Source organism: Medicago truncatula, chromosome 4 (genome assembly GCF_003473485.1).
Source record: "Medicago truncatula cultivar Jemalong A17 chromosome 4, MtrunA17r5.0-ANR, whole genome shotgun sequence".
NCBI classification, from domain to species: domain Eukaryota; kingdom Viridiplantae; phylum Streptophyta; class Magnoliopsida; order Fabales; family Fabaceae; genus Medicago; species Medicago truncatula.
Genome location: NC_053045.1, coordinates 4,175,779 through 4,202,757, shown reverse-complemented (window position 1 = coordinate 4,202,757; position 26,979 = coordinate 4,175,779). Strand labels below are relative to the sequence as shown.

The window sequence follows — 26,979 nt, the reverse complement described above, 5'->3', positions numbered from 1 at the left end:
TTTCTCCGAGGTGCATGGTGAAAATTGATCTTCAAAAGGCTTATGATTCGGTTGAATGGCCGTTTATAAAACATTTAATGCTTGAGTTGGGTTTTCCCTACAAATTTGTAAATTGGGTGATGGCTTGTCTTACTACTGCTTCATATACATTCAATGTTAATGGGGATTTGACTAGACCTTTTGCTGCCAAGAAGGGTCTTAGACAAGGAGACCCTATCTCTCCATATCTATTTGTGATATGTATGGAATATCTTAACAGATGCCTTATACAACTTAGGAAAAATGCTGCTTTCCGGTTCCACCCTAGATGTAAAAGGTTGAACTTAATTCATGTATGTTTTGCTGATGATTTGCTGCTTTTTTCTAGAGGTGATGTGGATTCTGTCTCACAGCTTTTAGCTTGTTTAGTGCTGCTTCTGGCCTTAAAGCAAATCAGGCTAAGAGCTCAATTTATTTGGGAGGTGTATCCATGAGCGGTCAAGATGCTATTGTCACTAAGTTTAACCTCGTTAAAGGTGAGCTTCCTTTTCGGTACCTTGGGGTCCCCTTGTCATCCAAAAAATTATCTGTTATTCAGTGTCAACCTTTGGTGAAGAGGATCATTTGTAGAATCGAAAATTGGCATTCTAAGTTGTTATCGTATGCTGGTAGGTTACAACTTATCAAATCAGTCTTGTTTGGTGTTCAAACTTATTGGAGTCAGGTTTTTGTGCTTCCTCAGAAGGTGCTAAAACTTATTCAAACAGCTTGTAGGGTTTTTCTCTGGACTGGAAAATTTGGCACTTCCAAAAGAGCACTTATTGCTTGGGAGCGTATATGTCTTCCTAAGACAGCTGGTGGGTGGAATGTAATTGATTTGAAAGTTTGAAACCAAGCTGCAATTTGTAAACTTCTTTGGAATTTGGCCAATAAGAAGGATGTTTTATGGGTGAAATGGGTTCATGAATATTACACTAAGGGGAGGAATGTGCTACTCATGGATGTGCCTGCACAAGCTTCATGGGTAATAAAAAAAGTCTTTGGTGCAGCAAAGACTATTTCAAGTGTTGATGGCAGTATTTTTCAACAAGCTAATTTCTCTATTAAGAGAATGTATAATGCTTTAAGAGGTGACTTTGCAAAGGTTGGTTGGAGGAAAATGATATGTAATAATCCAGCCCCTCCAAAATGTCTGTTTGTTACTTGGTTGATTATTCATGCTAGATTGCCAACTTGTGATAGGATGCTTAAAGTAGGTATCCAATGTGACCAAGTTTGCATTTTGTGTACAAAGGAGAATGAAACTCATTCTCACCTCTTTTTTTCTTGTGATTATGCTGATGCTGTTTGGAAAGGTGTTATGAGATGGATGAATATGACGGTCAATACTAGCAATTGGCATTCTATTTTGCAATATATTCAGTCTCATTGTAACAGTAACAATGGTATGCATCAAGCTCATATAATGGTGTTGAGTGTGACCCTGTATATGATCTGGAAGGAGAGGAATGATAGAAAATTTCAGAATTGTTACCGATCTGTTCAACAACTCCTTAACCAAATCAAAATGGATGCTTACATTAGAGGATTGCAATTCAAGAAGGTGCAAACTCTGATGATTCGGGTGCGAGGCTAATGGTTCTTTTTGTTTGTTTGAGCTTAGCTCTTGTTTCTTGGTTTTAGTGTTTTCTGATTCCATGTAGTTTGTAATAACTGTTTTGGTTAATGAAAGATATCTCTATTTACCAAAATAAAAAAATAAAAAAATCTCCCCATTCCTCCTTATAAACGCCTCCAACCTCTTATAGGTATATACAAATTAAACATACAAATTATTTTTAGCTTTTAATAGACAATGTTGTGAAAGTGACTCAAAATTGGAATTCTGAAAGCAGAAAATCGGTGGCCGATTTTCAGGGCTCGGTGGCCGATTTTGCACTATGTTTTCTGGCCTTTGGTTCAGCAAAAATCGGTGGCCGAATTCTACAGCACGGTGGCCGATTTTGACAGCAGGAAATAAAACAGAAACGTATTTTCGGGCCTAGATTTTTTCCAGTTTTATTTAGGATTCTTTTACTATAAATATAGACTTTTATCAGAGTAAACCTTGAGATAGAGGGAGCTGAAACAAGGGTTTAGAAAGGCAACAAAAAAACTAGAGTTTGTATAGAGTTTGTTTCTTGGGAACAAACACTAGGGTTTGAGGGTTGATTCACCTTGGGAAACACTATTGGAATTGAGTCTCTTGGTTACAGGAAGAGATTGAGGCTTTGGGTAGAATTAGGTGGGAGACTTATTCTCCCTCAGACTAGATCAATTTGGACCGAACTGGGTCAACAAATTCATTTGTGTTCTCTCTTTCTTTCTCTCGTTGTTTTCTACTTTTGTTTGTGATTTTATCTTCCATACACTTTGTTTGGTTGCTTGATTATCCCTTGCTCCTCACATCAAGTTGTTATTGGTGTGATTTTTCATCGAATTCGCAACAAACAAATATCACAAATCAGAAAGTTGATATCAAATAAAGGTCCATTCATACACTCTGAACCACTATTGTATTATTTCATCACAGTAAACTTTGCATAAAAGTCAACAGTGACACTGTTTTTAAGGCTATACATTCAAATAGGCAATATCACAAAATCAGATCATTGATATTATAATTCATTAAATTGATTTGAACATTCAACCCAATATTTATGAGAGAACATTTAATCAAGTTCCAGCAATTCCAGAACTCAACTCTTTTTTGTTTTCCTTTAATTGTTCAGCAACTGTTGAAGGGAACAATTTTCCACCCAAATTCTCCCAAGGAAGCTGAATTGCAACAACTTCACCTTTCAACCCATTTACTTGAACATGCACATAAACCACTATCATTCTAGCTTCTCAAAACAACTTTTTTTTTTTTTTTTGTGGTGGCCGGGGTTCGAACCCCGGACCTTGCATATATTATGCATTGTTCATACCAACTGAGCTAAGCTCACAGGGACTCTCAAAACGCCTTTTGAATCAATAAGTTCATTTTTAGTAGCACTAAAGATAACTAGTTAAGAAAGATAAAATAAAATAAAGGGTTTAATGTTGGCAAATTACATTTTGTTAAGAAGACAAAAAAGGATCCTGTCAATAAAAAAAATGATAAAATAAATGGTCATGCTATCTTGTTAAGTTAGACAAAAAAGGATCCTGTAAAAAAAAAAAAAAAAAGACAAAAGAAATGTAATTGGAAAAAGTCTCAAGCATCAGTCAAACTGATTTGTCTCAGAACAAGGGCCCTAGAACACATTTGCTAGAAGGTAAAATCAAGAAACATTTGTGTTATAACAAGATTAATTTCCATTCACATGCAAAATGTTGCATACAAAGAACAATTAGTGAGCTGAGTTTCAAACTATGCTTCTTTACCTGCCTCAAATCGCCCTATTCCTCCTATTATAAACTCCTCCAACCTCATTTAGGTATATACACACAAGTTAAACATACAAATTAAATATTATTATTATTTTTAGCTTCAAATAGGCAATATCACAAATCAGATATTTGATATCAAATAAAACTCCATTTCATACAATCTTTACCACAATATTTTATTATTTCAATACAGTAAACTTTGCATAAAAGTCAATAGTGACACACTAGAAAACAAAAAACTGTTCCCAACATTTGAAGGAAAGCAACAGCATTTAAAGGCTTTTGTCATCATCTCCCAACTTTTGTCACACTTTGTTTTGTCGCCTCTTCCTTTTTTTCTGCTTCTTTTATTTCCATTTGTTGAATTAGATTGCGATGTGTTGACTGGTTTATGGGGCTCATGCCAAACCCTTTTAACTTCAGCACACTTGACCTTGCTGTAACCTTGATTTTAAAGCTTGTCTGATTTTTTGCTATTCTAGTTAGGTACTGAGAGCAAGGTTGGTCGTAAATCATACACACATGATCTGATTGTGTATTAAAGACATGTTCCAAATCCGTGTAAATATTGAAACCATCCTTTTCACCATCACCCTCAACATCAATTGTAGTGATGTTGAATTCAACTTTCTTATCATATTCCTCGTTCTCAGGAAGGATAAAGCAAAAAACAAAACCCAACAAAGGGGAGAGATGAAGTGGAGAGAGATCAACAATCATGTCATCGTTTGTTGTCTCGTTTGTTGTCTTGTACTCAAACCAATCTGGAACACTACTTCCAGAATACACATACAATGCTTGATAAGAATCAAAGTTATCTTTGTAATCAACATAAGTTTCAACATAATCATCATGTTCCACTGTTGATAAATCTTGATATGCAAACTTCATCAAATTGATTTGCAGATTCAACCCAATATTTATCAGAGAACGCTCATCCAAGTTCAAGCAATTCCAGAACTTAACTTCTTTCTTGTTTTCCTTGAATTGTTCAGCAACTGTTGAAGGGAACAATACAGACTTCAGTGAGTCACAGTGAACAAGTAGAATTTCAACTGATGAAGAAAGCTCGGGTAGAGCCAGAAGCTTGTTGGAAAATCGTATGTCTAGTTTTCTTAGCCTCGTAAGATTCTTGATGCTTGAAGGTATGATCTCAATGTTACAACTTCTTAAATCCAGGATTTCAACTGATAAAGGAAGCTCGGGTAGAGCCAGAAGCTTTTTGCAACCGCATATGTTTAATTTTCTTAGTCTTGTAAGATCCTTGATGCTTGAAGGTATGCTCTCAATTTGAGTGGCTTTTAAAACCAGGGTTTCTAGATTGCTTTGACATCCAAAAGATGATGGCAGTGCATTGATGGGACACCACGATAGATCTAGTTCTACTATATTCTCTAAAGTCACTGAGAATTCACTTAGTTTTTCGCAACCTGAAAGGCTGAGATAATGGAGGGAGCTTAAATTGGAATTGCTGGTAAATGTTGTAAGGGAACGGCAACCTCCTAGGTCCAAACGCACAAGCTTCTCAAGAGTAAAAATAGATGGATGGACGCTTTCCAAATTAGGACAAACAGTGACTGTCAATACTTTAAGATTTGTGGCTTTTGAAAAGTCTGGCAACTCCTTCAGGCTTGCTAAACTGATTGTAACTTCCTTTAAATTAACTAGATTCTGCTACCAAAAAAAAATTGGTGCGATCAAATATAAGATCAACTAATTAATTTACAGACTTATTTGGTCTATTGGTCCCTTAATTAATTTTTCAGTTTTTATTTTGGTCTCATAAATAATAAAACCCAAGTTTTGATACCCAGAAAAATCCATAAACATCAACCAATTTTTATTAGTTGCTGAGACCAAAATGAAAACTGGAAATTAATTAAGGGACCAATAAACTAAATAAGCTTAATTTATAATTCATTGAATTAAGATAAATTTAATAGACACATATTCAATTACCTGTACTCCACACCATAGCTTTTCCATTCGACTAAGATACAAGTCCAATATAACAAGATTCTCTGCAGAAAACTTCTCTGGGAATGATTTTAGAGGGTAACATACCCAATGAAGATATCTAAGACCAGTTGGAAAAGATTCAAGCCCTTGAGGAAAAAGATCCAAATAGTCATCAAAATCAACCCAAAAATTCAAAAATTGGAGGTTGGTCATCTTATCAAATACATGAGGGCTTAACTTTAGCTTCCTATTTTCTAAGAAGTCTACACGTATGCTTCTGATAGCATCAGAACCCTGCCATTAATGTAAAAGAAAATCAAAATATATACTTTTTACCAAAATGACTATTGTTATCTGAAAATGCCATATAATGTTTACCTTGTCATTTTTCAATACATCAAAAATGTCATCAACATCCCATAATCGACTGCATTTTCCAAGGTCACTAGATTCTTGCCGAACAACCTCCCAACCCATTTCTTGAAGAATGTCATGCATAGATATAACATTATCTTCAGAAATAGTTATAAGAGCTTTATCTTTCAACGTTTCTAACCCACCAGCCACGTAATTATCACTATCACAATCTTTCAATAAATGTTTCATGTAATCCAATTCCAAATCCAACCCATTGAAGAAACATGCAATATCTAAAAAATACTTTTGCTCTAAACGATCAAGATCATCATAACTAAGCCTCATTACATCATGAACTTTTGGAATTGGCAGTCTTTTAAGTTTGTCTAGCTTACTTTCCCATACTTCTTTACATTTTCCACGAAGCATATGAGCCAAAACTTTAAGAACTAATGGAACTCCTTTGGCATATTCGATCACCCTCTCTGATAGCTCATAGTACTCCATTTCAAGATGACTTTGTTTAAAGGCATTCAAATTGAAAAGCTCAAGTGCTTCACTAGAATCCAATACCCTAACCTCACATAGATCATCATTATCAACTTCATTGGTAACAAGCACTTGCTTATTTCTACTGGTTACAATTATTCTACTATCTAATCGAAACCAATCAAGAGATCCAAATAACATCTCTAGCAGATCTGTTTCATTGACATCATCAAGAACAATAAGAACTTTCATGCGGCCGATCCGTCTCTCAATACCACTGGACAATTCTTTAACAGATTCTTTCAATAGTTCAGATAAAAGGCTTTCCTTTAAAGATCCAATCCCACCATGTGCTTTTAACCTTTCACTGACCTTTTCCAAGAAACAACAACCATCATAATCGGAACGATTTTGGCTAAATATTTCTTCTGCAATAGTTGTCTTGCCAATACCGCCCATGCCCCAAATTCCAATAACACGGACCTGTTCTGACTCTTTCTTTAACAATGAATTCAAATCTGCAATTGGTTTGTCAATTCCAACAAGTCTTTTTGATTTAACAACACACAACTGATGCTTACTCAATTTCTCCAACACACGAGTGATGATTTCATCAAGCAGCTGAGCTTCATTCCTATCCATCAAAGACAGAAAAATTATTAAAATTATTGGCACTGTAGGAACTGCTTTCACCTTATTTGCTTGTAAGTTTGTATTGTTGAGAGGTTGACATGAGCATATTGTGTGTATATATCTCTCTTTATGAATACTAACAAAATTTGTTCCTATTTTTTTACTTGTAATTTTCGTAGTTCAATGCAGTATAATATTGCTTTATCAATAATACATTTAACTATTTATCGCAGAAACATAAATAGATGAAATGATATACATCATCCGTCTCATTTTAATTGTCTTGTTGAGTTTGAGTTGTGCATGATTCTTATGAAATGATTTGTTGAGTTGATTTTAATTGTAAATTTAAGGTCTGTTTGGTAAGACCAAAAAATGAGCTTATAGCGAATAGCTTATAAGCTCGTTTGATCAAAAAAGCTCTGTTTGGTAATGTTTTTTCACCACGGGCTTACAGCTTATGAGCCATTTTTCAAACGTTATTTCAAGTAGCATTTGAGCTTATAGCTTATAGCTTATCATATTTTCTTTCATTTTTACCCTTATTATTTTATCTAAAATCCAATTTTACCCATTATAATTTTTTTGGTACATTACCCATTGTAATTTATTACTGCTCTTATAATTTAAAATAACACATTAGTAATTTGCCTCTGACTGGTGCTAGTCACACCCCAAAAAAAACAAGTTACACCAAAATTTATTTAAAATTTTACAATAATACCAAAATTGCCCTCTTCATGTAAATTTCTAAAAACCTCATCTTTTATGATCATTCTGAACCCTTACCCCCTTTTATCCACAAATCACCATAGATGTGTAACCAATATCTGAATCAACATCTTTGTTATTGATCTGTACTATATTCATAAAGGTTGGTGAATTTCATGAATTTCATTTTCGATGAGTTTCTATTTGTTTATTGTTTATTTTGGTATGAGATATGTCTGTCAATTTGATTTTAAGTGGGAGGTTAGTGTAAATTAAGTTTACCTATATGTATATAAACGGGGTTAGTGTAGTTTACGTATGTAGGTTAATGTAAATTCAAGTTTATGTATGTTCAATTTAGGTTAATGTAAATTAAGTTTACTTACGTTCAATCTAGGTTAATGTAAATTAAGTTTACTTATGTTCAATTTAGGTTAATGTAAATTTAGTTTACGTATGTATATAGTATGTATATAAGAGGTTAGTGTAAATTCAGTTTACTTACGTTCAATCTAGGTTAATGTAAATTAAGTTTACTTATGTTCAATTTAGGTTAATGTAAATAGTAAATTTAGTTTACGTATGTATATAGTATTTATATAAGAGATTAGTGTAAATTCAGTTTACTTACGTTCAATCTAGGTTAATGTACATTAAGTTTACTTATGTTCAATTTAGGTTAATGTAAATTAAGTTTACTTATGTATATAGTATGTATATAAGAGGCTAGTGTAAATTCAGTTTACTTACGTTCAATCTAGGTTTATGTAAATTAAGTTTACTTATGTTCAATTTAGGTTAATGTAAATTAAGTTTACTTATGTTCAATTTACGTTAATGTAAATTTAGTTTACCTATAAGATGTTAGTGTAATTTCAGTTTACAAAGGTTAGTATAGATTCAATTTACAAAGTTTGATGAGAAAGAGTGATAGCTCTAAAACGAAGTGGTGTGAGTGTTTGGAAAGAGGAATACGTGAATTATGATTACGATTTTTAGATTTTAAAATTTTTATTTTAGTTAAAGGGTATATTAGTCATTCTGGAGTGTAATTTGTTTTTTTTGGGGTGTGACTAGCACCGGTCTTTGCCTATTGACCTTAAAAAAACAAACATGGCTCGTTAACACTTTTTTTTTTTTAAATATGTTTTGTTAATTCATTTGCAGTCACCTATACTAATTCACCTTTGTATGTTTTTATTTTTTTATTTAAGGAAAAGGAATTTCACTTCGTCTTGCTGTTGCTTAATATATTTTTTTGTTATTTAATGAAAATATACCTCCTTGGTTTTGAACTAAATATACCTAAAAAAAAATTACGTCTATTTAACTCCTCCCTTGCTAATAATGCATTGAATTGTTTTATAAAGTACAAACACTTAAATGAAAATAAATCTTAAATTTAAATTAATTTATAATATAAAAGGTATATCAGATTAATAAATTTCAATAAGTTAAAAAAAGTATTTTAAATTATAAAATTCTAAATACTTGAATATAAATTGATATAAATTGTAGGCTTAATTGCACTTTTCCCCCTATCTTTTGCTAATTGTGCGATTTTGCACCCCCTCTTTTTTTTTTAGCGATTTTGCACCCCATCTTTTTGCCCCCTTTCTGATTTTGCACCCCATCTTTGTGTCCAATTGCACTTTTGTCCCTTATCTTTTTGCTAATTGTGCGATTTTGCACCCTCACTTATATTTTTTGAGCGATTTTGCACCCCATCTTTTGCCCCTTTTCCCCTCTTTTAATGATGATTTTGAACAAAACACAGTTGGCAAAAGATAGGGTGCAAAATCGCTCAAAAAAAAAGAGGGGGTGCAAAATCGCATAATTAATAAAAGATAGGGGAAAAAGTGCAATTAAGCCAAAATTGTATTATGAATTAAGAATACCCTTTTATGTCATTTTACATTTATCAACTAGTTGAACCTCTAATTTTACCAAACACCTTAACTAGCTTATCAGTTATCAGTCATCAACAACAGCTATAAGCTATCAGCTATCCCATGTTTTTACCAAACAAAGCCTTGGCATCATTTATTAAAACACTTCTATTAATTAATTATAGTTAATGAAGTAGTTAATAAATAAGAATATATTAATGAAAAAGAATAATAAATACTAAACTGATATTCAAAAGTGAAAATTACTTTGACAGAAAAAGAAAAAAAAATGCTAAAGAGTGCTCTCATGACATTTGTTAAGAGGATAAAAATAGAAATATTGCACTGAGAAATGGTAAAAATGATTTTAAAAGTTAAAATATTGTTGAATACAATATAAACCTACTATTTTTTGTTCCATTAGGGCACTTGTTAGCATAACAAAAAAATAAAATAGTAAAGTTACAATTAAAATGAGACAAGGAAGTAATAAATAGTTAAAGATGTTATAACTTATATGAAAATACAAAAATTTCATCAAAAATAACAAAATTTATTGGTTTTCTTAATGTGTAAATAAACTTAAAACAAAATCTTAAAACGTTCCAAACAACTCAGATGATTAATAAACTCCACCCAATAACGAATTATTTTATTTTTTTCAGTGGAATAATTCTCTTACTTTATTCTAAATTTGAATTACTAAGATCCCGGTTAACCGAAGGTTAACACCCAAACAAGAAAACGTTAAAACGTTCAATATTCGCATGTATTGTGCTTTAATCGGTTCTCAAATATATATTACTCCATTGGTCTCAAATTAGGTGTTCCTTTTAAATTTTACACGATTATTAAAGAAATGATTAGTAGTGTTTATTTTAATGGTAAAATGTATTCTATTTACTAAAACAACCTTATTAATGGTGAAATGCAATAAACAAGAGTATGCTAGTGAAAAAGAATAATAAATGTTGTATTAGTTTTGTAAAAGAGACATAATTTGAGACAAAATAATGGTAAAGAGATCTATTTTGAGAAGTAGATATGTTAAAAAAACTTTAAACTGGAAACTAAGAACGAGGGGAGAGAACTAATCTAATCTACTCTTAAAAAAACATCTAATCTAATCTATCTAATTGTATTAAATGGTAAAAGATTTGTGCATTCATACATTCCGCGAACCATTGCGATAATTATAAAAAGGCTAAAGTGCACTTTTCCCCCCCTAACTTTCAAAACGTTGCGATTTTGGCCCCCTATGTATGAAAACCACAATTTTGGCCCTCTATGTTTTAGCCCCTTTGCATTTTCAGTCCTTTTAGGCAATTTTGACTTGGTCAATGGTGATATGTCATGCCATGTGTGTATATACTGATTTTCTTATATTTTAAATGCCACCATAATATTACATGAATTAAAAATAAAAAAAAAACCGAGTCAACTCGCTTCCATAAAAGCACTTCTCAGATTCCAATTCATCTTCCATAAAAGCACTTTTCCAACTCCACACAATTCTTCCAACTAATTCAAACATCTCTCACCACCTCACCCACCTCAAATCCCTAGTCAACTCGCTCCAAAGCTCAAAACCGAGTCTCAAATCGTTCATAACTCGTCCCATCTCATCTCACTCCATCACCAAAACCTCCGCCGCAATCGAATCCGAACTTCAATCATGGATCGACAGTGAAACTGTCACCACCCTCTCCTGTCTCGTCTCCGACAATAACAATGAAAACGAAGACGAGTTGCTTCAACTTTTAACTCGGTTATCTGACAGAGTCTCACAAGGCTTCAACCGCGAGTTACAACAACTCGTTCTCAATCTCAAACTATTTTGTTCGCTAGAGTCGCTTCTCACCGAATTCGCGAACATGCCGGTTTTGCAATTTCAGCGTTGATTCGTTTCAACAAAGATGTATTCGTAGGTGAGGTTTTGATGAATCCTACAGTTGAAGCTTTGATTGATATCGGTTCTGTTCGTCAATTGAAGTTCTATGTTCTTTGATCAATTAGATCATCGATAGTCGATGAAATTGAATCAAACGGAGAAATAACAAAAGTCATAGCGTTGTTGAATTCATATAATATGAAGTTGAGTTTACTAGCAATGGAGTGCGTTCTTGAAATTGGATATTTTGGAAGGAAGGAAGCGGTTGAAGGTATGTTGAAGCATAAATTAGGGATTAAAAAGCTCCAAATCTGACCCCAATCTCCATTATGACCGTTGTAAACTCTCTCACGTGCCAGTCCTTTTTTTTTTCTTTTTTTCTTTTTTTTTTAATTCATGTAATATTATGGTGGCATTTAAAATATAAGAAAATCAGTATATACACACATGGCATGCCATATCACCATTGACCAAGTCAAAATTGCCCAAAAGGACTGAAAATGCAAATGGGCTAAAACATAGAGGACCAAAATTGTAGTTTTCATACATGGGGGGCCAAAATCGCAACATTTTAAAAGTTAGAGGGGGAAAAGTGCACTTTAGCCTTATAAAAAACAATTATATTGATAATATTGTGAAATGTTTAAAAATGTTAAATAAATATTATCAATAGTGTAATGATTTTATTAAATATTTGTTTATTTTATATGCAAAAATTCGTTAAATGTTCACACCGCATCCGTTGTAAATTTTATGTTTTTATATGTTGTAAAACAAATTTTTAGTCAATATATAAAAAAATCGATTGATAAAAATTTTAAAAACTCGTCGAATTTACAAAATTCAAAAATCATTGTAGTTTTTCTATTAAACATTTGTTTAACTCATGTTTTATCAGGGTTTCTGCTATCGAGTATCCATCTTTCCGCTAATATATATAAAATGAATATCTATAAACAAAAAAAAAATGTACGGGTTGAAAGAACTTACTGAAAACTTGATGATGTAATTCCTGACAAATTAGCAGATGTTTTCAAAGCATGTTTCCACATGTGCACCTCATATGAGCTATACTTTTTTTCATGTTCAGCAAATGCATTTTCATAACTCCTTTTTTGATGTCGTACATCTGTAGGATCTACCCGGTAGAAAACGGGTATTACAATTTGTGCATATTTCTCTTTACACTCAACTATTTTCACAAGTTCTTCTAAACACCAATGTGAACAAGCATATTTTTCTGAAAATATGATCAACAAAATGGATGATCCTTTGATTGCTTCAACAAGTGAATCTGATATGTCATCTCCCCTGTGAAGTTTGTCATCAACAAAAGCATTTATTTGCTTTTGAAGAAAAGCCTTAACCAAATGGCTAAGAAAGCTGCTACGAATGTCCTTGCCACTAAAGCTTACAAAAACATCATACTTTGAATGAGGAGGAGTATTGTTTGACATTGTCTTTTCCGCAACACCCTTCAACTTATTAACAAAAAAAAACAAGTATTAGATTCTTTATAAAAATTTAGGTGAGATTCGAATAACACAACAAAATACAGCAACAATTAAGAATTCATTCTACTACTTAATTATAAAAAATTGATGTTATTCGTATGACCAACATTTTAACAAGTGTTGCGTTAAGGCCAGGTAATTAAAAATGATTTTTTTATTTTTGTGTCATTTTATTATTAATATAGAATTCTGGTGTCATTAAAATGACTTAGAAGATAAAAAAAAAAAAAAATTGAGCAAAGGCAGGTTGTTTGGTGTTTCTTCCCTGCGAATATTGAGTTTGCCTGTTAGAAAAAACGCAACGCAGGTTGTTTGGTGTTTTTGTGTGGTGGTTATTTCTTCCGCTCCAGATCTATGTGGATGAGGTGTTGGTGGTGTGAGGTGGTATGTAGACCACATTTTTGGCGGTGTGAGGAGGTGGCGGTGGATCCTCAATGGTTGGGTTCGATCAGAACCTTCTCATCCGGTTCGACTACTCTGTTATCTGGTGGTTTATGAAGGTGGATTTTGTTGTTGTTGCAAAGGTGGATTCGTTAAGATTGCATCGATTGTTATGGTAGCGAAGGTGGTTGTTGTTGTTTTAATTATTATAGTTACCGGTTGTTTTTAAAAGGTTGTTGGTTGTTGTGTTGGTTCTTGACGTTGCTGTTTGGGGATTGTGTGCAAGCAACGATAGGTGGTGGAAAGATGTTGGTTGAGGTTTTTTATGTTGCTACTTTTGTTTTTCTTTGTATGTAGCTACTTTTCGACTCCTAATCTGGCACTCCTTGTGCTTGTTAGTATTCATTGTGATTTTAATAAATTCCATTTTGATTTCTTCAAAAAAAAAAAAAAATCATTTCATTCATAATTAAAGAGTATAAAATAGACGGTACAACATTAAAAATATGGGGCTAGGATGACATAAGGAAGCTCCGGCAATATTATAAGTTAAAAACATGTACACCTATATTGATAAATCTTAAAGTTTTTCAGCATTGATTGGAATCAATAAGCAGAGTTATTACAGCATATATTATTTGAGAAGCTCCGAAAGACATATATTATAAATTAAAAGATAACATGAAATGGATAGAATCATATAAGCAAGAAATTACTGACCTGAAATGCTTTGTTTGGTAGAGATATGTTTCAACTTTATCTCATATATGGAAGAAGCAATATGTTTCTGACCTTACAGTTTAAAGCCTGAACTCATATACAAATAATAGTACATATTTACACTCCGACAAAGCATTGAATAGGACTGGGAAACGTTTACTTGCCAACCAGTATACATGTTAGAATTATCTATATGAACCATATCACATAGATATTCCTTTAAAATGATATTAATAACTTCTAGGCAATTTCTTGATGGATATTACTATTCTTTTTCAATAGTGGCGGCTGAATTAATGACTAGTTCTCAAGTCCACTAGTCCAATAAGTCTAAAACTTCCTTCTCATCTTTCTGAAAAACTTCTTTTGAATTTTCTATAACCGTGTGGACCCGCAAATAGATCAACATACTTAGTTCATAAAAACTAAATACATCAATTTTTGTTCATTTATTTAAGTATTATTCAAACACCTCTTATCGTCAATCCTCTTCCATGTAGCTTCTAGGCAATTTCTTTTTTAATTTAAAAACCAAATAATATAGTTGTTCCATATTGGATTTTGGCCCATAACAACGACCCAATAAACATGGTCCAGTAACCCAATCCTCCTCTCCTCAAAGACCCGCAAAGGAGCACCTGTTCACCATACCGCACCGGATCACACTCCCATAGAGCATTGGATTCTCTATCTGGATTTTATATGGAGTGGCAATTAAAGTTTAGAATGATTTGGATTAAAAGTTTGAAAATTTAGTATTTTTTAAATAAATAACAAAGAACTCGGATTAACCGAACATTCAAACTCACCCCTCCTTCTATTCTGAATTTAAAACCCAAGTCGACACACTATCATGTCACACATATCCAACTCTTCTTCAGTTTAGAGTGTAAAATGAACAATCAATTGTTATGAACAAATCAAATGTAGATATTAAAGGTACATTATAACAATCAATTAGTTTGTTAACTTAACAATCTTTTATTTTCTATTTTCTCATTTTCACAGTTTACTTACATCATAAGCACTAGAGGATTTAAATTTCCCCTGTTAGAAGAAGCCAACATGTAATTGAATCAACCCAAAACAAATGCATCTTAGTTTAAATAGCAATTGAAATAACATTCATTATTCATCTAGTTCAAAAAAATACTTGATGTCTCAAACAAAATCCTCACATCCTATATACATATATAAAATCAATGAAAAAATAAAATAATGAATTAAATATATATGTTTTCTCCACTAATTCAAATGACTCAAAGTCTTCAATCCCTTTATTCATTTGTTTGAACCTTTCCTCCATCATCATCAAATTCAACTTCAACCAATTCTGGCTTAATCTCCTCTAACTGCTGCAAAATTTGTTTAACTTCAGGCCTAGCAGAAGGTGATGGATCAACACAATGCAAAGCTAATTTCAATGTATTAAGAAGTTCATCTCCTATGGTTGGTCCATCCCTCATGAGTTCCAAATCAAACACTTCATTTGTCCATTCTTCTTTAACAATGGATGCAACATATTGAGGCAAGTCCATTCCAAACATAAGAAGATAAGTTTCAGATTCTCAGGAGTCACGAAACCACACGCCAAACACAAGTACGTGATATGGACCATTGAACCAAGATCAGATAGCAATGCATGGACCGTTAGTCAGGAAATCACACATTAAACCAATTACATGATAATACATGGACCGTTAAATCTTGATTAGATAAATTCAAGTTCCAACTTTGGTAAATCAAGTCTGTAATGATGATACAAAGTCAAAACATATGCCTTCTACTCTTGATCCATCAGTTCGGTACTTATCAGTAACTATGTGTAATTGTGTGAATATGGAACATTACGGAACATCACACGTCAAACACAATTTTGTGATCTGAACCATTGAATCAAGATTGGATAGCCCATGATCCAACTTTGTTAAATCAAACCCATAATGATATAATACTAAATCAAAGCATGAGCCTTCTAATCTTGATCCACTAGTACATGTGTCATTGTGTGAATATCGGAACTCAAATGCATTCGAAGAACTACTTAGTTAATGCTTAGCAATGAATTCACAAAATCACACATTAAGCACAATTACGTGACTTGTACCATTTAATCAAGAACAGACAGTCCATGTTCCGACTTTACGATAATACAAATAAACAACGATGCGTGATTGTGTGAATATAAAAACTCAAATGCATTCCAAGAAAAACTATACAATGTTCAAGTTAATCACAAAGTCATAACACGAGCCTTCTAATCTTGATTCATTAGTACATATCAAGTACGATATCAATATCAGAAGTATTGGCTTATAAATTAAGAGATAAAAGACTTATTAACTAATAGATTAGCAATGCATTCTAAGAATAGTTAAAGAATGTGACATCATGAATGAGCTAGGAATTGAACCAGAAAGTGAATTATAACTCAAATTAATCCTGAAAATCCTAGTGGAATTTGCTAAACCAAAAGGGATTCTACCACTAAGCAAATTATGACTAACATCAAAAGATTGAAGCATTGGACAATTAGCAACAGAAGGAGGAATAGAATCTGAAAGCTTGTCATTGAAAAGATAAATACCTCTGAGATTAGGTAGAAAACCAAGAGAAAAAGTAATAGAATCAACAAATGCATTATCATAAAGACTTAGTTTCCTAGGAGATTGAAGTTGACCAATTTTCACAGAAGTTTTTCCACCTAAATATTTCCAAGGAAGCTGAAATTTAACAACTATTCTAGCTTCTCAAAACACCTTTTGAATTATCAAGTTCATTTTTAATATCCCAGAAATTACCCGTTAAGAAGGATAAAATAAAAAAAAGGTTTAATGTTGGCAAATTACATTTTGACTTTCTTTGGACAAAAAATGATAAAATAAATGATCATGCTATCTTGTTAAGAAGACAAATCAGATAGTTGATATCAAATAAAGTTCCATTCATACAATGATACAATCTTAACCACAATATTTTTTTATTATTTCAACACAGTAAACTAGAAAACAAAAAACTGTTCCCAACATTTGAAGGAAGGCAACATCATTTAAAGGCAACATCATTTGTCATCATCTCCCAACTTTTGTCACACTTTGTTTTGTCGCCTCTTCCTTTTTTTCTGCTTCTTTTATTTCCATTTGTTGAATTAGATTGCGATATGTTGACTGGTTTATGGGGCTCATGCCAAACCCTTTTAACTTTACCTCTCGTCTTGGTTCATCCTCTTCATTAAACCAGGGTATTGTCCATGCTGTAACCTTGATTTTAAAGCTTGTCTGATTTTTTGCTATTCTAGTTAGGTGCTGAGAACAAGGTTGGTCGTAAATCATACACACATGATCTGATGGTGTTTTATAGACATGTTTCAAATCCGTGTAAATATTGAAACCATCCTTTTCACCATCACCCTCAACATCAATTGCAGTGATGTTGCATTCAACTTTCTTACAATATTCCTTGGTCTCAGGAAGGATAAAGCAAAAAACAAAACCCAACAAAGGGGAGAGATGAAGTGGAGAGAGATCAACAATCATGCCATCCATTGTTGTCTTGTACTCCAACCACTTTGGAACACTACTTCCAGGATACACATACACTGCTTGATAAGAATCAAAGTTATCTTTGTAATCAACATAACTTTCAGCATATTCATCATGTTCCAGTGTTGATAAATGTTGATGTGTAAACTTCATCAAATTGATTTGCAGATTCAACCCAATATTTATCAGAGAAAGTTCATCCAAGTTGAAGCAATTCCAGAACTCAACCCTTTTCTTGTTTTCCTTGAATTGTTCAGCAACTGTTGAAGGGAACAATACAGTCTTTAGTGATTCACAGTTGTCAACAAGTAGACTTTCAACTGATGAAGGAAGCTCGGGTAGAACCAGAAGCTTGTTGGAAAATCGTATGTATAATTTTCTTAGTCTTGTAAGATTCTTGATGCTTGAATGTATGCTCTCAATTTCAGTGTCACTTAAATTCAGGGTTTCTAGATTGCTTTGACATCCAAAAGATGATGGCAGTGCATTGATGGGACAGCCCGATAGATCTAGTTCTACTATATTCTCTAAAGTCACTGAGAACTCACTTAGTTTTAGGCAATTTGAAAGGTCGAGATAATGGAGGGAGCTTAAATTGGAATTGCTGGTAAATGTTGTAAGGGAAACACAAGAACTTAGGTCCAAATGCACAAGCTTCTCAAGAGTAAAAATAGATGGATGGACGCTTTCCAAATTATCACAAGCAGTGACACTCAATACTTTAAGATTTGTGGCTTTTGAAAAGTCTGGTAACTCCTTCAGGAAGCTTGCACAAATGATTGTAACTTCCTTTAAATTAACTAGATTCTGCTACCAAAAAAAAAATTGGTGCGATCAAGTATAAGATCAACAAATTAATTTATAGACTTATTTAGTCTATTGGTCCCTTAATTAATTTTCAGTTTTCATTTTGGTCTCATAAATAATAAAACCCAAGTTTTGATACCCAGAAAAATCCATAAACATCAACCAATTTTTATTAGTTGCTGAGACCAAAATGAAAACTGAAAATTAATTAAGGACTAATAAACTAAATAAGCTTAATTTATAATTCATTGAATTAAGATAAATTTAATAGACACATATTCAATTACCTGTACTCCACACCATAGCTTTTCCATTCGACCAAGATACAAGTCCAATATAACAAGATTCTCAGCAAAAAACTTCTCTGAGAATGATTTTAGAGGGTAATCTATCCAATGAAGATATCTTAAACCAGTTGGAAAAGATTCAAGCCCTTGAGGAAAAAGATCCAAATAGTCATCAAAATAACCCCAAAAATCCAAAAATTGGAGGTTGGTCATCTTATCAAATACATGAGGGCTTAACTTTAGCTTCCTATTTTCTAAGAAGTTTACACGTATGCTTCTGATAGCATCAGAACCCTGCCATTAATGTAAAAGAAAATCAAAATATATACTTTTTACCAAAATGACTATTGTTATCTGAAAATGCCATATAATGTTTACCTTGTCATTTTTCAATACATCACAAATGTCATCAACATCCCATAATCGACTGCGTTTTTCAGGGTGTTCTCTAGATTCTTGGCGAACTACCTCCCGACCCATTTCTTGTAGAATGTCATGCATAGATATAACATTATCTTCAGAAATAGTTATAAGAGCTTTATCTTTCAAGCTTTCTAACCCACCAGCCACGTAATTATCACTATCACAATCTTTCAATAAATGTTTCATGTAATCCACTTTCAAATTCAACCCATTGAAGAAACATGCAATATCTAAAAAATACTTTTTCTCTAAACGATCAAGATCATCATAACTGAGTTTCACTACATCATGAACTTTTTGAACTGGCAGTCTTTTAAGTTTGTCTAGCTGACTTTCCCATACTTCTTTGTTTTTTCCACGAAGCATATGAGCCAAAACTTTAAGAACTAATGGAACTCCTTTGGCATATTCGATCACCCTCTTTGATAGCTCATAGTACTCCATTTCAGGATGACTTTGTTTAAAGGCATTCAAATTGAAAAGCTCAAGTGCTTCACTAGAATCCAATACCCTAACCTCATATAGACCATCATGATCAACTTCATTAGTCCTTAGTACTTGCTTATCTCTGGATGTTAGAATTATTCTACTATCAGATTGAAACCAATCAAGAGTTCCAAATAACATCTCGAGCTGATCTGTCTCCTTGACATCATCAAGAACGATAAGAACCTTCATGCGGCTAATCCGTCTCTTTATATCACCGGACAATTCTTTCACAGACTCTTTCAATAGTTCAGATAAAAGGCTTTCCTTTAAACATCCAACTCCACCATGTGCTTTTAACCTTTCACTGACCTTTTCCAAGAAACAACAACCATCATAATCGGAACGATTTTGGCTAAATATTTCTTCTGCAATAGTTGTCTTGCCAATACCGCCCATGCCCCAAATTCCAATAACACGGACCTGTTCTGACTCTTTCTTTAACAATGAATTCAAAAATGCTTGAATTACAGTCACCATATGCTTCGTTAATTCATTTGCAGTCACCATATATTAATTCACCTTTGTATGTTCTTATTTTTTTATTTAAGGAAAAGGAATTTCACTTCGTCTTGCTGTTGCTTAATATATATTTTTGTTATTTAATGAAAATATACCTCCTTAGTTTTGAACTAAATATACCTAAAAAAATATTACGTCTATTTAACTCTTCCCTTGCTAATAATGCATTGAATTGTTTTATAAAGTACAAACACTTAAATGAAAATAAATCTTAAATTTAAATTAATTTATAATATAAAAGGTATATCAGATTAATAAATTTCAATAAGTTAAAAAAAGTAATTTAAATTATAAAATTCTAAATACTTGAATATAAATTGATATAAATTGTATTATGAATTAAGAATACCTTTTTATGTCATTTTACATTTATCAACTAGTTGAACCGCTAACTTTACCAAACACTTCAACTAGCTTATCAACTATCAGTCATCAACATCAGCTATAAGCTATCAGCTATCCCATGTTTTTACCAAACAAAGCCTTTGCATCATTTATTAAAAACTTCTATTAATTATAGTTAATGGAGTAGTTAATAAATAAGAATATATTAATGAAAAAGAATAATAAATACTGCATTGATATTCAAAAGTGAAAATTACTTTAACAGAAAAAGAAAATAAAAATGCTAAAGAGTGCTCTCATGACATTTGTTAAGAGGATAAAAATACAAATATTGTACTGAGAAATGGTAAAATGATTTTAAAAGTTAAAATATTATTGAATACAATATAAACCTACTATTTTTTGTTCCATTAGGGCATTTGTTAGCATAAAAAAAAAATAGTAAAGTTACAATTAAAATGAGACAAGGAAGTAATAAATAGTTAAAGATGTTATAACTTATATGAAAATACAAAAAATTTATCAAAAATAACAAAATTTATTGGTTTTCTTAATGTGTGTAAATAAACTTAAAACAAAATCTTAAAACGTTCCAAATAACTCAGATGATTAATAAACTCCACCAAATAATGAATTATTTTATTTTTTCGGTGGAATAATTCTCTTACATCATTCTTGAAGTAGCAATAAACGTCACAAGAAAGGGGGGGTTTGAATTGTGACCCTTTTAAAAATTATTCCTGAAACTTAATTTTAGATTTATATACTCAAGAATAATCTTGGTGAATGTTAGTTTATCAAGATTAGAGTATATAACAATTAATTGAATTAGAACAGAACGTTCTTAAGAATGATTATAAACAGAATGAGAAAAATGAAGTTAAGTTAAAAGATTATTTTAGCAAGGACCAGAACGTTCTGGAGATTAATAAAATAATGTGTGTGTGTTGTGTAACTTTAAATAAAGAGAGAGAGAGAGAGAGAGAGAGAATAACACAGGAGAGTTATCCTGGTTCACCAAACCCGGCTACTTCCAGTCCCCACACCTCGTGTGAGATTATCCACTATAGTTTTCTTGCTAACAGAAACTTCTGACTAGCATTACAATTTCTTGATCACACCAGATCAGTCCGTAACCTCTGTATTATCAACCTCAGCAGGCTTATACAATTCTTTGCACACTAGCAAAAGAAAGGTTGGAATTTTCTTTCTCAAAACTATTAAGCCCAATAGACTTTGAGAAATACAACACTCTTTGTTTGAAGAGATTTGTTTGGATCGAATAAATACTCAAATCTTTGTTTGAGTTTTACAAGAGGCAAATTCAAGAGAGATGATCCAAGAGATATAGTGAGAGAGCTTGGAATTTGCTTTGTATGCGAAGAGCTTTGTTTGTAGTGATGATTTTCACTTTGAGAGATATTAGCTTGCAAAACTCTTGCTTATGACCTTCAAAGGCCCTTGTATTTATAGGTGAGGAGTGTCTTGGTGACCAAGGGAGAAAATAGAGCTGTTGGACACGTTTTTGATAGCTGTCCAAAGTCTCAATTGATTTCTCTTTTCTTCTTTAAAATAGCCAGAACGTTCTCAGAATGTTCTTTCTGATTTGCCTGACTTAGAAAGCACTGTTGCTTTGCTTGCGCATGAGATAACCAGCTGTGATGAGCTGTATAACTTGCAGCCCACTTCTGATGATGTCATGTCCTTTTGCTCTAGTGATGTCATGCTTAAGTAAGCCATGTGATCTTATCATTTAATGGGCTTTACTTTTCCAAATGGGCTTAAAGCTTTTCTTATGGCCCAAGTAAACATAATCAGCCAAGCTTTCTTGCTGAGCAGACTTGTTTGCTTTTGATGTACTGTTCCATTTTCATCGTTTTCGCCAGAACGTTCTCATTTCATTCTCATGAAACAAATTCTCACAAAAACGAATTAGTAGATAACAAGATTAAATAAATATAATATGTTTGTAATCTTTAAAACATCAAATAAGGATTTTGTCTCAACAATTCTAAATTTGAATTACCAAGATTCCAGTTAACCGAAGGTTAACACCCAAACAAGAAAACGTTAAAACGTTCAATATTCGCATGTATTGTGCTTTAATCGGTTCTCTAATATATATTACTCCCTTGGTCTCAAATTAGGTGTTCCTTTTAAATTTTACATGATTATTAAAAAAATGATTTGTAGTGTTTATTTTAATGGTAAAATGTATTACATTTATTAAAACAATTTTATTAATGGTTAAATGCAATAAACAAGAGTATGCTCGTGAAAAAGAATAATAAATATTATATTAGTTTTGTAAAAGAGACATAATTTGAGACAAAATAATGGTAAAGAGAACATCTATTTTGAGACGTAGACATGTTAAAAAACCTTAAACTGAAAACTAAGAACGAGGGGAGAGAACATCTAATCTAATCTATTCTTCAAAAAAAAACATCTAATCTAATCTATCTAATTGTATTAAATGGTAAAAGATTTGTGCATTCATACATTCCGCGAACCATTGCGATAATTATAAAAAACAATTATATTGATAATATTATTTTCAAAATTATATTGATGATATTGTGAAATGTTTAAAAATGTTAAATAAATATTATCAACATTAGTGTAATGATTTTATTAAATATTTGTTTATTTTATATACAAAAATTCGTAAAATATTCACACCGCATCCGTTGCGAAATTTATATTTTTATATGTTGTAAAACAAATTTTTAGTCAATATATAATAAAATCGATTGATAAAAAATTTAAAAACTCTTTAAAAAAACTAAAAACTCGTCGAATTTACAAAATCCAAAAATCAATGTAGTTTTTCTATTAAACATTTGTTTAACTCATGTTTTATCAGGTTTCTGCTATCGAGTATCCATCTTTCCGTTAATATATTTAAAATGAATATCTATAAACAAAAAAAAAATGCACGGGTTGAATGAACTTACTGAAAACTTGATGATGTAATTCCTGACAAATTAGCAGATATTTTCAAAGCATGTTTCCACATCTGCACCTCATATGAGCTATACTTTTTTTCATGTTCAGCAAATGCATTTTCATAACTCCTTTTTTGATGTCGTATATCTGTAGGATCTACCCTGAAGAAAACAGGTATTACAATTTGTGCATATTTCTCTTTACACTCAACTATTTTCACAAGTTCTTTTAAACACCAATGTGAACAAGCATAGTTTTCTGAGAATATGATCAATGAAATGAATGATCCTTCGATTGCTTCACCAAGTGAATCTGATATGTCATCTCCCCTCTTAAGTTTGTCATCAACAAAAGCATTTATTTGCTTTTGACAAAAAGCCTTAACCAAATGGCTAAGAAAGCCGCTACGGATTTCCTTGCCACTAAAGCTTACAAAAACATCATACTTTGAATGAGGAGGAGTATTGTTTGACATTGTCTTTTCCGCAACACCCTTCAATTTATTAACAAAAAAAAACAAGTATTAGATTCTGTATAAAATTTAGGTGAGATTCGAATAACACAACAAAATACAGCAACAATTAAGAATTCATTCTACTACTTAATTATAAAAAATTGATGTTATTCGTATGACCAACATTTTAACAAGTGTTGCGTTAAGGCAGGTAATTAAATATCATTTTTTTATTTTTGTGTCATTTTATTATTAATATAGAATTCTGGTGTCATTAAAATGACTTAGAAGATAAAAAAAATAGAAAAAAAAAATATAAAAAAAAAAAAAAGCGCAAAGGCAGGTTGTTTGGTGTTTGGTGTTTCTTCCCTGCGAATATTGAGTTTGTCCGTTAGAAAAAACGCAATGCATGTTGTTTGGTGTTTTTGTGTGGTGGTTATTTCTTCCGCTCCAGATCTATGTGGATGAGGTGTTGGTGGTGTGAGGAGGTGTCAGTTGATCCTCAGCGGTTGGGTTCGATTAGAACCTTCTCATCTGGTTCGACTATTCTGTTATCTGGTGGTTTATCGACGTGGATCGATGGTGTTGCTGCTATGAAGGTGGATTTTGTTGTTGCACTGGTTGTTGTTGTTGCAAAGGTGGATTCGTTAAGGTTGCATCGATTGTTATGGTGGCAAAGGTGGTTGATGTTGTTTAATTATCATAGTTACCGGTTGTTTTTCAAAGATTGTTGGTTGTTGTGTTGGTTCTTGACATTGTTGTTTGGGGGTTCTGTGCGAGCAACGATAGGTGGTTGAATGATGTTGGTTGAGGGTTTTTTATGTTGCTACTTTTGTTTTCCTTTGTATGTTGCTACTTTTCGACTCCTAATCTGGCACTCCTTGTGCTTGTTAGGATTCAGTGTGATTTTAATAAATTTCATTTTGACTTCTTCAAAAAAAAAAGTCATTTCATTCATAATTAAAGAGTATAAAGTAGACGGTACAACATTAAAAATCTGGGGCTAGGATGACATAAAGAAGCTCTGGCAATATTATAAGCAACCTTATTTATTTGCCCCCAAACATACGACACTACAAAGTCGGATCTATTGAACAAGAGGTTCATGCATTGAGATATGACATCACCAAATTTATTTTGAGAGATATTATTGACCGAAAGTGCATCAGGTATTATTAAAATGACTTAGAAGATAAAATATTGTACTTTAAAGTATTGATAAGAAAATTATAAAGAAACTGTTTTCTCAATGTAAGCCGAGACTTTGTTTGAAAAGAAAAAATAATTTAAAACATAAATTTGCAATACAAGTTCACATATCAGCTTATGTAGTTATTTAATACTCATATTCTGAAATATAAGCAAAGAGGAGAAGAATGATACATGGAAAGAAAGAGAAAAGAAATTAAAATTAATGGTCATAACCATAAAGAGAAGAAGGAGGATTATACAATCATATACAAGCAAGAAATTACTGACCCTAAATGCTTTGGCTGCTGCTATAGATCTGTTTCAACTTTATCTCAAATATGGAAGAAGCAATGTCATGTTATTGACCTAACAGTTTAAAGTCTGAATCTGAACTCATATACATATTCACACTCTCATATAGCATTGGATTCTATTTCTGGATCTGCTCCATTTGTTAAACAGTGCAGTTAGCCAGCTGCTCTCACGGATATTCAACATGTGGCAATGAAAATTTTCAATGGTAAAGATTGAAAGTTAGAAAACAAAGAACTCCAATTAATTGTACATCACGTGAATTCGGACTCAAAATCACATCAATACAAACTAGGATTAATAGTGTTTTATTCTCTGTAATATATGTCATTTTCGGTTTTACACTCTGTAAAACATTTTTTTTATTTATCCCATGGTAAAATAGTTTTGTTTTGATTTACCCTCCATAATAGTGTTTTGATTTCACCATTAACCATACAAACTATGAAGTGTGGAGCAAATAACCAATATCAAAGTAAACACAAGCAATAACAATAAGAGCATCTATATCTAATCTAGGAATCAAAGTGAAAAGTATAAAACCACAAGTAAAAGAAAAAGGGTTATGTTAACTAGTGCCCGGGCACTGGTTAAAAAAACTCTAAAAAGGAATTTTTAAAATGAAAGTAACACTTTTTATACTTTTGAAGAGTTAACAACACAAGTTCCAACGTAATACTTACCACATTTGAAAAAGAGAAGAGAAACGAACACACCAAAGATTGTTGACCCAGTTCGATACAACTTTACATACTCTAGGGAGAGATTGATCTCTCCAATCCACTATCAATGAGTTCTTACAAAGATATACAAATGGGTTAAAAGAAATTAGCTTCAACAAACTCACAAAGAACAGCTCTAATTTCTACTCATTTTCCCAATCTCACAAATGAACAAGACACTCAATGATTTTCACTCACCCAAGGTGTTATCATGGTTTTTGGGTGCCAAGCCATTAATTGGACTTGAACCTTTTGACCGTTGATATCTCTCTTTTTTCTTGGGAAGGGTAAAAGGAGGAAAACCCTTGAGTTTCCGAATTCGGGGGTCGTTTTCGCTACGGGAAGGTGTTAGGCACCCGGAGCGATTATGGTATTCCATAAGAACCGCTCTCCTAATTTATTTCTACGCTTTAGTTTTATTGCCTATTTATTGAAAGAAAAGAAGTTTTATTTGAGTAAAGAATGGGGGTGAGAAGAAGTAGAATTTAATTTTATTTCGGCTTGGATGAGTTTTGACTCATTGCCTACGTACCGTTTTACGGGATCAAAACCGGCGTAGTTCTTGCTAAAAGACTTGTTGTTTTTTTTGTTTTAATTGTTTGATTTTAAGTTTTGAAAATGGTTTTGAAGAAGGAGATTGGGAGGCTTCATGAGCATTAGATTTAGCAAAAAAGTGAGGTTTGATTAGTGATTAAAAGGAAAGTCTAAATGATTAAGATGAATTGAATTTTTCTTAAGAAGAAAAAAAAGAAAAAAAAAAAAAAAAAAAAAAAAGGAAAAATGAAGTGTTGACTTCATATTTATTATGAAAATTTTGGAAGTGAAGTTCAATTGTTTTTTTTGAAAAAATAGATGGATTTTCTCTAAGTGTTTAAAACCTAAGCATTCACCTAACCATACAATCCTATGCATACATCTAAGGTGAGTGTGTGCGTGCCGGTGCGTCATAGTGTCCATAGTCCATATTACAACATTGCCTAAATACATTCTATGGCCTCTTTG

The 26,979-nt window shown here is 32.3% G+C and overlaps 4 protein-coding genes across 6 annotated transcripts; 1 reads left to right on the top strand and 3 right to left on the bottom strand.

Moving 5' to 3' along the window:
- The first annotated feature begins 14 nt into the window (after positions 1–14).
- Positions 15–1,615, top strand: LOC112421354 (uncharacterized). Its single transcript, XM_024782857.1, has 4 exons — positions 15–309; positions 393–531; positions 652–847; positions 959–1,615. The coding sequence occupies exons 1-4, from the start codon at positions 15–17 to the stop codon at positions 1,613–1,615; spliced, it is 1,287 nt and encodes a 428-aa protein (XP_024638625.1).
- Positions 1,616–3,458: 1,843 nt separating this feature from the next.
- LOC11415289 (disease resistance protein RPV1) lies at positions 3,459–25,350 on the bottom strand. Of its 3 annotated transcripts, none has more exons than XM_039833816.1 (5): positions 25,232–25,350; positions 12,313–12,797; positions 5,731–6,832; positions 5,353–5,646; positions 3,459–5,064 (listed from the first exon to the last, which is right to left on the bottom strand). In XM_039833816.1, exons 2-5 carry the CDS (start codon positions 12,777–12,779, stop codon positions 3,682–3,684), a joined length of 3,246 nt encoding a protein of 1,081 aa, XP_039689750.1. In that variant the 5' UTR covers positions 12,780–12,797; positions 25,232–25,350; the 3' UTR covers positions 3,459–3,681. The 3 variants fall into 3 exon arrangements, with proteins under 3 accessions (XP_039689750.1, XP_003604530.3, XP_024637649.1); XM_003604482.4 differs by lacking the exon at positions 25,232–25,350 and adding an exon at positions 13,938–14,174 and having other exon boundaries at positions 12,313–12,803; XM_024781881.2 differs by lacking the exon at positions 25,232–25,350 and adding an exon at positions 13,938–14,174.
- Positions 16,882–20,203, bottom strand: LOC11417201 (protein SUPPRESSOR OF npr1-1, CONSTITUTIVE 1-like). Its single transcript, XM_024781882.2, has 3 exons — positions 18,952–20,203; positions 18,574–18,867; positions 16,882–18,286 (listed from the first exon to the last, which is right to left on the bottom strand). The coding sequence occupies exons 1-3, from the start codon at positions 19,990–19,992 to the stop codon at positions 17,009–17,011; spliced, it is 2,613 nt and encodes an 870-aa protein (XP_024637650.1). The 5' UTR covers positions 19,993–20,203; the 3' UTR covers positions 16,882–17,008.
- Positions 23,303–23,773, bottom strand: LOC112421353 (TMV resistance protein N-like). The gene has a single exon (XM_024782854.1). It carries the CDS (start codon positions 23,771–23,773, stop codon positions 23,303–23,305), a length of 471 nt encoding a protein of 156 aa, XP_024638622.1.
- Positions 25,351–26,979: the final 1,629 nt, after the last annotated feature.